The following is an 11,839-nucleotide window of genomic DNA, read 5'->3' on the forward strand; positions in this document are numbered from 1 at the left end:
TTCATAATGAGTATTGCTCATCCTTTATTCATAATGAGTATTGCTAATGGGACTTCCCTCTTGTGATAATTCTGTAATCATAATGATCATGTGTTCACAAATCCGAAATAATTGAAATAGCATACCCATTCAAGTACATTAGGAAACACAATTGTTGCATTTCCCCCCCAGACTCTTATGACCTATTTCCCATGTAGATATTTTTTTTTACAGCACTGTAAGAATAATATAATTTTTCTGAATTGTTTTAACAGCACATAAATTATCACAATGACCTTCATTTTTCAAAATTATATACTACTGATTTCAGTCTAATGACTGATGACATGATTCTGCAGCCATAATGAATGACGCCAACAAAGATCAAGCCTGCCTAACAATGTTTACACAATGTGTTTGTTTAGACAACTCCTTATTACATTTTTGACACTGGAAAAATCTAGAAGAACCTTGAGGGGAGTCAACCTGCTAATGAACCACTGTCCAAAACTATTCTGTCGTTTTATTTGATTTAGAGAAAAAATAACATACCACTGGTGATACCACTGCAATGCAGGTTTGATATTTATTCTTGAAAGTTAATCTGATATACTACAACAGATATCACAATCTCATAATAATCAAGTAACTAATGTTTATCATTATTTCTTCTTCATCCGTCTCCCCTTTCTCTCTGTAGCCTATTAACCAATCAAAATGAGTGACGTGGTGCTCACAAAGTGCGCCCAGGACCAGTTCTCAGGGAGTGGGCACACAGTGACCACGTCACGCCACCCATATATCACAGACCCCATCGCCTCCAAGCGCATCTGCTTCTACAAGAGCGGTGACCCTCAGTTCAGTGGCCTGCGCATGGTCATCAACAACCGCACCTTCAAGACTTTCGATGCCCTCCTAGACAGCCTCTCCAAGAAAGTCCCGCTGCCATTCGGAGTAAGGAACATCACCACTCCCCGAGGGGTCCATGCAGTGCACACACTAGATGAACTGGAGGATGGGAAGGCCTACATCTGCTCTGACCAGCGGAAGGTCAAACCCATTAACATGGCAGTAGCCAATAAGAAGCTACCACCCTGGTACAATGCCCGCCCCATGAGCGCCCGGCATCGGGCCTTGCAGCTGGCCAAACAGAACCCTGGCAGGCCCATGCACATAAATACCCCTGTCATTGTACGCACACCTAAGAGGTTGATGGTATTCCAGAATGGGGACCCCAGTGTCAAACATAATCTGATGCTACAGAAGAGAACCACTCACACATTTGAGGCTCTGCTGGATTACTTGTCCGAGTTGATGCACTTTCCTGTGGTAAAACTACACACACCAGATGGAAGAAGGGTAAGTGCTCTCCCCATGCCTATGGACACTAAAGTTACTGCAATTAGTAATTCAGATTTGCTTGATATTGTTTAGAAACACATATTTTATATGTTTAATCTCAAGGTCTAGTTAGACAGGAAACCAGTGCTGATACTGTAACCAAACACATGGAGGTTCAGGCACTCAACTCTTATCTCACACATCATGCATTGGCATTATTCTGTGATGGCCTCACCTCATGATTGGAGGTGACCTGGCCCCAACTGATTGGCAACTGATTGGCCTTACTGACCCATAATAGTTGGACTCACAGCAGGACTCATAAATAACTGACAGAAAAAGGGAAAGTGTTAAGCTCCTCAATTGTTATATCCTTTTAACTGAGAAGGGATTTTGGGATAGTGTTGCTAAGGACCTCAGGATGTGTATCTTCTGCTGATGTGCCATGAGATTTCATACATAGCCCTGGTGTCACATATTTCTTGAATGATACATTTATCAATTCAATTAATCAATTCAATTGATGAAATCAATTAAATTGTACCTCTGATTTAGGTACAAACATGATTTAAGTACATACCAGTATTTAGGTACATACAGTGCCTTGTGAAAGTATTCGGCCCCCTTGAACTTTGCGACCTTTTGCCACATTTCAGGCTTCAAATATAAAGATATAAAACTGTATTTTTTTGTGAAGAATCAACAACAAGTGGGACACAATCATGAAGTGGAACGACATTTATTGGATATTTCAAACTTTTTTAACAAATCAAAAACTGAAATATTGTCAGTGCAAAATTATTCAGCCCCTTTACTTTCAGTGCAGCAAACTCTCTCCAGAAGTTCAGTGAGGATCTCTGAATGATCCAATGTTGACCTAAATGACTAATGATGATAAATACAATCCACCTGTGTGTAATCAAGTCTCTGTATAAATGCACCTGCACTGTGATAGTCTCAGAGGTCCGTTAAAAGCGCAGAGAGCATCATGAAGAACAAGGAACACACCAGGCAGGTCCGAGATACTGTTGTGAAGAAGTTTAAAGCCGGATTTGGATACAAAAAGATTTCCCAAGCTTTAAACATCCCAAGGAGCACTGTGCAAGCGATAATATTGAAATGGAAGGAGTATCAGACCACTGCAAATCTACCAAGACCTGGCCGTCCCTCTAAACTTTCAGCTCATACAAGGAGAAGACTGATCAGAGATGCAGCCAAGAGGCCCATGATCACTCTGGATGAACTGCAGAGATCTACAGCTGAGGTGGGTGACTCTGTCCATAGGACAACAATCAGTCGTATATTGCACAAATCTGGCCTTTATGGAAGAGTGGCAAGAAGAAAGCCATTTCTTAAAGATATCCATAAAAAGTGTCATTTAAAGTTTGCCACAAGCCACCTGGGAGACACACCAAACATGTGGAAGAAGGTGCTCTGGTCAGATGAAACCAAAATTTAACTTTTTGGCAACAATGCAAAACGTTATGTTTGGCGTAAAAGCAACACAGCTGAACACACCATCCCCACTGTCAAACATGGTGGTGGCAGCATCATGGTTTGGGCCTGCTTTTCTTCAGCAGGGACAGGGAAGATGGTTAAAATTGATGGGAAGATGGATGGAGCCAAATACAGGACCATTCTGGAAGAAAACCTGATGGAGTCTGCAAAAGACCTGAGACTGGGACGGAGATTTGTCTTCCAACAAGACAATGATCCAAAACATAAAGCAAAATCTACAATGGAATGGTTCAAAAATAAACATATCCAGGTGTTAGAATGGCCAAGTCAAAGTCCAGACCTGAATCCAATCGAGAATCTGTGGAAAGAACTGAAAACTGCTGTTCACAAATGCTCTCCATCCAACCTCACTGAGCTCGAGCTGTTTTGCAAGGAGGAATGGGAAAAAATGTCAGTCTCTCGATGTGCAAAACTGATAGAGACATACCCCAAGCGACTTACAGCTGTAATCGCAGCAAAAGGTGGCGCTACAAAGTATTAACTTAAGGGGGCTGAATAATTTTGCACGCCCAATTTTTCAGTTTTTGATTTGTTAAAAAAGTTTGAAATATCCAATAAATGTCGTTCCACTTCATGATTGTGTCCCACTTGTTGTTGATTCTTCACAAAAAAATACAGTTTTATATCTTTATGTTTGAAGCCTGAAATGTGGCAAAAGGTCGCAAAGTTCAAGGGGGCCGAATACTTTCGCAAGGCACTGTATTTAGGTACATACAGTATGGAAATATTTTGGATACATACAGTATTAGTCTTAAGTCATGATTCTAAAAGTAAGCTATTTTAATCATTAATAGATGCCGTTCACAACAACATTTTATTCCACTATTACAGTTAAAATATTTCATTCGTCTGTCTGCAGGTGGATGGGCTCCCAGCTCTGATTATATGCTCTGGGATTGTAGTAGCTGCTGGTCGCGAGGCCTTTAAATCTGGGAACTACAAGACACAAAAATCTTCTGCTTCAACATGGCTGCCTGCTAGACGAATGGCATCTAAAAGACTAAAGCAACCAGCATCCCGTAAGTCTCATTATGTTCACTCAACATTTTGTATGTATTTTGAAGCATGTTTTTGTCTTGAATTTTTGAAAAATAATTTGGATAGCATCTGCCTATTAACTGGCATGTTTTCCATTACTTTGAGAATATTGAGAATGTATTGTTAAACATTCATGTGTCACATCTACAGTGCTACTGTCTGTCCAGTAGTAATCTATCCCCTCCGTGTCTACATGCTTGTACGGGATAAGCAGTGGGAAAGTGCTGAGACATTACTATCATCCATAATACCATGAATGACCTACAAAGGCCTACTCTCTTCATATGCGGTCAGTCATTATGCAGTATGAACTGTGTAGACTGTGGATCTGGTTTTCCTAACTATTGTTTTTGATCTCTTTTTCTTTGCTGACCTGCTGAAACATTCTTGCCTCCCAAAAAATACCCATCCATCGTTCTACACTCTCTCCTTTGATCCACTCCAAAGGGAAAAAGAAACCTATATCTAGCGGCAAATCAAAACTTTTCTCCCCATCGTCAGAGAGATACTTTGTGAATCAGATAAACCACTGCATTGCAGGAAGTGAGTGTGACCTCCCCAGTAACAACGCAGAATCTGTAGAACTGGAGGCTGGCCATTTTCTAGAGTCAGTGGCCGAAACAGATGGCGACTCCTACCATGGAGATAGGGGTGAAGGTGCAGTCAACTGCATGCCCGGTGACGATGACATTGAGAAGTCCTTTCGGGTGAACCAGGATGGCAGCATGACAGTGGAGATGAAGGTGCGACTAACCATCCGGGAGGAAGAAACCATCCACTGGACCACCACCCTGAGCAGGTCCAGTGTGGCCAACCAGCTCAGTGCGGCTGAGTCTGAGCTGGAGAACAGTTCACCTGAGTCCAACATCCTACCACCAACACAACCCAACACCATGGGCACCATCAATGGGTACAATGTTAAAAAGGATGATCATGATGATAAGGATGATATGCCTCCAGAGACCAGCAGACTTACCAGTGTGGAAGTAGACAATGAGGATGATGCTACAACACATGTGGGTGTGGTCTCTCCCAGGAGGGCTCCTACCCCAGGACCCAGGAGATACAGACAGAAGCAGGCCTCAGTGGAGAGCCTCAAAACAATGTTGGGAGATGAGATTCAGGAGAACATGGTAGGTTCTAACTCCTACAGAGAGACAACTGAGAACGGAGAGGTAAAGGAGGAATACCGCATGGTCAGACAGTGCAGCAGCAAGCCAGTTCCTAAACCAAGAGGAGTTGGATCTGTGGATATCAACAATTACAATAAGACTCAATCGACTTTTAAATCAGGCATGGCTGAGATCTTGCAGATCCAAAATGGCGGGGAGGAAGTCATAGAAAGTGTAATGCACATATACGAGCAGCAGACCTGTCAGGACAATTTCCTGGCTAACAGCCAGTATAATGTCCAGGGTGTGTCCATATATGGGATGATGTACGGAAGAACAGCCACCTCTGACACAGCCCACTTGTCCTCCAGTAATGACTTGGAGCTGGAGCTGGGTAGACCCTCTACGGCCTCAAAGTCAATCAGCGTGTGGAGGGCTGACCAGTCTCTTTCATCTGAGTTCACCATCCCCAAATTTAAGGCTGGAGGATCTCTCCTACGCAACAGGGTACTAAATGTCCATAAAAGCCCTCTCTCCATGCCCACCAAAGACAATGACACCCCAGAGTGGGTCTCTGAAGCAAGCAAAGAAAACTCCACCACTGGTGTAAAGAAAGTCAAGAAAATGTTCTCAAAGCCCAAAGTCAAAAAGAACCAGGTTCGTAAGGTTACAACACCAGACAAAAGACGTAAAGAGAGTAATGAAAATGCTCATGGAAACAATAAAAGAGTGAAAACTGGGGGGTTTAGCAGCAATGTATCCATAAGGAAAATGTATGGACCAAAACCTGCCAGAAGTCTCATCAAAAACAAAAAGAAACTAAAAGGAAAGGAAATCAAGTTAAATATTGAAAACCCAAAGGAATCGGCAGTGAAAGAATTACACGTTACTGAAAATAGAAACAATACTTCAGTTTCAGTAAAGAAGAACGTATTGCATGTTACATTTCCGACGGAGGCCCTGGTGGAGGGAACACTAAAAAGGCAGAGGTCTATGCACGAGGAGAGAAGGATTGATAAAGATAGTCATGATCTGAGCTCTTCTAATATCAATGAATATGTTGAGAATTGGTTAGAGAAAGCCCTCCCAACTGTGTACCCAGACCCAGTGGAGGAAACTCAAAATGTGGAGACAACAACAATGTCTCCGGTAGAAACTGAGGGAGACATTGTTCCAGATGTATCAGAATCCAATTGTGAAATGGATACTGAAGAAGATGTGCCTTCATTGTTTAAGGAAATAACACAAATAACAAGTAGTCTATCTTTGGAAACGACTGCATTTCCAAATAGAACATTTGAAAATATAGCAACACAGACCAACCTGGCTTTGGAAAACACAACATTACCATGTCCTTCTGACCAATCATCGCAAAAGACTCCATTACACAGTGATACTACACAGGAAAGGTTGCCCATTAATCCCTCAGTGGAAAATACACTTTTCTCCAACGGTCTCTCCGTCTCTCCTACTGCAATAATCTTAGTAGAAAAGCCATCACCATCTGGCAGTCATTCATTGGAAGAAACATCAATGCCTAAAAATATCTCAGAAGAGAAGCCACCTATCACAAATGGTCTGTCATTGGAAAATAAATCAGTACCAAATAGCTCCTCAATAGAGAAGACCCCAGTCTCAAACAGTCTCTCGCCTGAGAAGACACAACTGCCTGCTAAAACGCAGATGGAGAAGGCACCATTATCCAACAAAGACTTAGATGTGTCTTCCATAGGTAGCAGTCCTTCATATTTCATGTGTTCATCACCTAGTAGTCTAGGTGATGAAGAACAACCCTTATCAAGTAGTCCTTCATCAGATAAGGCTCCATCACCTACTGGCCATGTATTTGAAAAGACAACATTGTTCAACCACTCCACTCTGAAATCACCACCATCACCTAAACTCCCAACAAAAAAGGCAAGATTGGTCAGTAATCTCACCCTGGAAAAGCAACTAACACTTAGAAAAGCTTCAGCTGAGAAGTCTTCAATATCCAGTGATCCTACTGTGGAAAAGGTGTTGATGGATAAGGCACCAATCTCCAATGGTCTCTCATCTGAGAAGCCTGCTAAAACTCGGATATCCAACATTGTCTTAGATGAGGCTCCCTTAGCTAGTAGTCCCTCATGTTTCATGTCGACATCATCTACTAGTCTCACGTCAGATGAAAGACCCATATCAACCACTGGCCATGTTTTGGAAAAAACAACATTGTTTAACCACTCCACTCTGAAAGGACCATCAACACCTAAACTCCCAATGAAGAAGAAGCCAATACCTCCCAGTCCCACTTTAGTGAATCACAAAGAGATGAATGGGGATGATAAGCTGAGCAATTCAGATCAGGGAGACAGTACCAAAGTAACAGCAGAGGAGCCCCTAACAAAAACACAGATACCGTCACCCACAGACAAACTTCCTCCCCAGCCAGATATGAAACCTGTGCTAGAGAAGCTCTGTTTCTCAATTCAGTCAATTAGACAAATCACACACAACAACCGTCCATCTTGTCTTGAAAAGTCAAACAGCTTGCCTGATTTCTCCTCCCATGTGGCCTCTACATTTGGGTCATCTACTAAAGCTCTCCTTTCTTTCTTATCTGTTATTACTTTAAAGGAAAGCTTCACTAACTGGAACATACCTGAACTGAATGCAAACAGTGTAAGCTGTACTGAGGCTTTGAAAATGATGGAGTCTCTGAGAGAAATTGCCAATATGGAGGGTGCAGAGGAGTTGAAAGCTAGTCTGTCAGAATTGCAAAAGTCAACTTCCACACAACTGCTTCAAAGTTGGAAGGGTTTCCAGGAACTCAACAGCAAAGTCAGAAGTCGCAGCTCAACACCGAACAGTTCAGAGCACAATGTCTTGTTTGAAACATGCCCAGAGAAGGACTACATCATTGAAGAAAAGTCATTGGATATCGATGAGCTAATACATGAGCTTGACTTGCCTGGAAAGCTGATGGAAGCATTGGCAGCCCTTCCAACCGGGGTGAGCGAAAGCATGGAGGGGGATGAAATAGAAATGTCTAAAGAAGCGAATGAAAAAGTGGAGTCATTCCCAGAGGAAAGGGTAAATGCCAAATCAACTGCAGTCCCTAAGGAAGAGGCTTCAAATGATAATGTGCTTAATATTGATGCTAATGTTGATGTTAAATCCATCGTTAAAAGATTTATAAATATTTACCATCCCAAAGAGGTGACTGAAAACAAGATGTCACCAATCCCAGAGAGCCAAAGCAGTAGGCAAGAGCAACCCTTCTCCTCAGAAGAACAAAACTTTAAAGAGGATTTTACTTGCCATAGAAGCAGACAGGCAGCGAATAAGGAAGGTTCTGAACTCGAGCAGGACAACTGGGAAGGAGAGGCTAAATGTAGCGACAAACAGATTGACCATGATAAAGAACAGACATACTCAGACATAGAGCAGGCTTACAGTTTAGCATTGCATGATGGCTATTTGGAACTGCAAGCGTGTCCCTTGGAGACCAAAGTGAAGGATGGGGACATACAGTCAAGCTATGTGGAGGAGGAGGAAAGCTTGGAGGAAGAGCAGGAATACTATATTGAGAATGCACTTGTGGAGCAGGAGAACAAATGTATGGAGCTGCAGGTTAGCTGTAAGGAAAGCTTAGAAAAAGACCAAGCTAGCTCGGAGGAAGAACAGGAATGTCATGTTGAGGACCAACTAAGCTATATGGTATCAGAAAATAGATGTATGGAGAATGAATGCTTGGAGGAAGAGCAGCAATGTCACATAGAGGATCAGCCAAGTTATGTGGGGCTGCAGGTTAGCTATGAGGAAAGAGTATGCAGCCTCAAGGAGCAGGCTACCTCAGAGGAAGAATATGAATGTCATATAGAGGATCAGCCAAACCATGAGGAGCCAGAGGTCAAATGCTTGGCGCTGCAGGATAGCAGTGAGGACGGAAAGTCGACCCCTGAAGAAGACCAGGCTATCTCAGATGAAGAGCTGGAACATCATGTTGAGAACCAACCAAACCATGAAGACACTGAGATTAAATGTATGGATGCAAAGGTTAGCAGTGAGGAAAGCATGTCTAATCTTGAAGAACAGCAGGCTAGCTCAGAGGAAGAGCTGGAATGTCACATTGAGAACCAGCCAAGTCATGAAGAGAAGGGGGTTAAATGTATGAAGATGCAGGTTAGTAGAGAAAAAATAGAGTTCACCCCTGAAGAAGACAAGGCTAGCTTGGGGGAGGAAGAGGAAAGCCATGAAGATGACTTGAGCTATGCAAATGCACACATTAACGTGCAGGATGAGCAGACTCACTTATGGGTGGAGCAGACTACTCAAAAAGAAACGGAGTGTACTGTCAGAGAAACACTGTCTAGATTGTTCAAACAGCATTCTATTGCTGACAGGATGGATAAGGATAGTGGGAAGAATAGTGCGCAGCATGTTAGCTTCGAACAACAAACTGATACTGCAGAAGAAGCAAACTTTGAGGATAATCAGTGTAGCTCAGAGGAGAAGCGAGTAAGCTATGAAGAGAAGCTGTCTGGCTCTGATGTAGAACATGTTAGTGTAGAGGATGAGCCATACCCAGAGGAGGAGTATCAGGAAACCTTAGAGGAAGAGCCTTCTGAGGAGGATAAACATTATGAAAAGACTGAAGCAAAAACAACCAACTGTTTTGAGGAGCCATTACCATCTGTAGCAGAGCGAGTAAAAATACTGGACAAGAAGATTGCTGATATAAAGCAAGGGAAAAGCATTACTATAGCGACAACTGGCATCAAACCGTTTGGCCAAATAGAGGTTTCTGCTGTCTCAGGCGGTGATGATGCCAAAGAGCAAGACAAAGCTCATGTGCACACTTTTAAAAGGACAACATGGCCTATAAATACATCAGAGACTGTAGTCATGTCCCCCCCAGCTCCACGATCCTTGTTGGCATTTAGCTATGATGGCTGTATAACTAGAGAGCCTGACGGAAATAGGGTCAAGTCAATAAAGGAATTGTTTATAGCAAAAAGCGTTGTGGACAATCTGTATGGACAAACAAGACTACCCAGCCCAAACACCTCAGATCTGTCTGACAACAGACCGGAGACTTCTGGCAGTGGTGGTCATCAATCACAGACATCAACTGAGACGTCCAGTGGTGAGGATGATTCAGTGAAGAAATCCATCACCAAATGCGTTGTCAGGAGAACAATCGAAAGGCTTTATGGAAAGAAAGATACCAATGTCAAAGACCGTGCCCGTGAAAGTCTGCCCCCATCTCCCCTGAAACCAAAGTCCAGAAAATGTCCTGGTAAGATCAGCCTTTCCCCATTTCATAATGCACAGACCAAAGGGATGTCTGACTTATCATACTTCAATGCCACAAGCTCTGTAGGCACATACAGTGATCCAACACGGTATATCGCCTTCAATGCACAGGTCGAGCCTGGAGACTGTTTCCTGATAGACAAAGACAGGTGGCTCCTCAGAGAGAGCGTGATCAGAAAGTCTGTCTCAGAGCCTATTGATATCAACAAGAACACATCTGCATCAACTGAAGATGTGTGCAAAAATACAGAAGAAGACGTCCCTTACTCCCTTTTCGGCCACACTGATTTCGAGGACATAGTGAAGTCTGTGAAGCCTTTGGTGCAAAAGTGCACCTATTTCAACCTGCCTCATGGCTGTGACTCAGACCCGCACCAGGATGACCTAAGCCCCGTCAGCAAGGGCAGTGCTAAGGGTGACGTCTCAAAGGACAGTAAAGACAAGACAGAGAAACCAAAACTGTGGGCTGAGAAGAATGGAATAGCTTTTGCCCCTACTGACTTCAAGATGCCAGATAATAAAGTGCACCCTCTAATAGAAGGCCCGGGAGGTGGAAAGGTTGTTGTGGTACAGCCTGGCAAACGTCAGCCTGGCAAAGGTCAGACAGATGTCATGAAAATTCCACAGGAGCCAGATGCGCTAGAGATGCTCTACTTCTCCTGTGGCCAGCATTGCCCCATCCTGTGACTGTAACACACTTAAATGTGGACTTTTTTTCTCCACAGGCAGCTTAGAATCTTACTGAGGCTATTCAAAGGTACCAGGAGATGTCATATACAGTGCCTATAGAAAGTCTATACCCCTTTAACATTTTTTCAAATCTTGCTGCCTTAAAATTCTATTTTAAAAAGGATTACATTAGACCCCCCCCCCCCCCCCTACAGATCTACACAATCTTCTCAAAGGAGACACTGGACTGATCTTATGGCACATATTGTTAGTTGATCACATGCTCTAGAAATGTATTGTCTGTAAGTAACCCCCTGATACTTAATGTTGTATTGTGTATTAGCTGTAGTTAATTTATCTGTGTAAATGCATTTCTCTTGCATCATTACATGGGAGTGAACTCCGAAAGCTCCAGCTTGCATTTACAAACATAACTTGCAATAACAGATCAACTTTTATTACAGTAGTTGTATATAGATGTTTATGACCTTTCTACATTTCTGGCAGCTGTGATCTATTGTTCTGTTGAGTTTCTTCACTTTATTTTTGTGATATGTCAATTAAACAAAACAGAATCTATACCTGTTTCGTCTACCCTGTGTTTGTCTATTCCCTTTGGTCATTGTAGCCACAAGGCTGACGAGTATAGTAAAAGCACCTGTAAATGGATCATCTACTGTAATGTCCATTTTCTGTGAATATACTCATTTTGTGGGTGTTCATGTTTAATGGCTCATCAGCAGACCCTGCATTTGAGGAAATCATTTTCTCTATAGTGTTTGGAAGTAGTCATTCATTATGCTGTAATGGTGACTGACCTCCTGGTTTTTATCTTTTCAGATTTACTGCTGGCCTGTTAGATCTTTTTTTCATAAATGTCCATT

At 42.6% G+C, this 11,839-nt stretch overlaps 1 protein-coding gene across 1 annotated transcript; it reads left to right on the forward strand.

The window, feature by feature from the left end:
• The first annotated feature begins 682 nt into the window (after positions 1–682).
• LOC110535634 (oxygen-regulated protein 1-like) lies at positions 683–11,534 on the forward strand. The gene is made up of 3 exons (XM_021620745.2): positions 683–1,338; positions 3,698–3,857; positions 4,324–11,534. The coding sequence occupies exons 1-3, from the start codon at positions 697–699 to the stop codon at positions 10,971–10,973; spliced, it is 7,452 nt and encodes a 2,483-aa protein (XP_021476420.2). The 5' UTR covers positions 683–696; the 3' UTR covers positions 10,974–11,534.
• The last annotated feature ends 305 nt before the right edge of the window (positions 11,535–11,839 follow it).

The sequence above is a fragment of the Oncorhynchus mykiss genome, chromosome 11 (assembly GCF_013265735.2).
Source record: "Oncorhynchus mykiss isolate Arlee chromosome 11, USDA_OmykA_1.1, whole genome shotgun sequence".
NCBI classification, from domain to species: domain Eukaryota; kingdom Metazoa; phylum Chordata; class Actinopteri; order Salmoniformes; family Salmonidae; genus Oncorhynchus; species Oncorhynchus mykiss.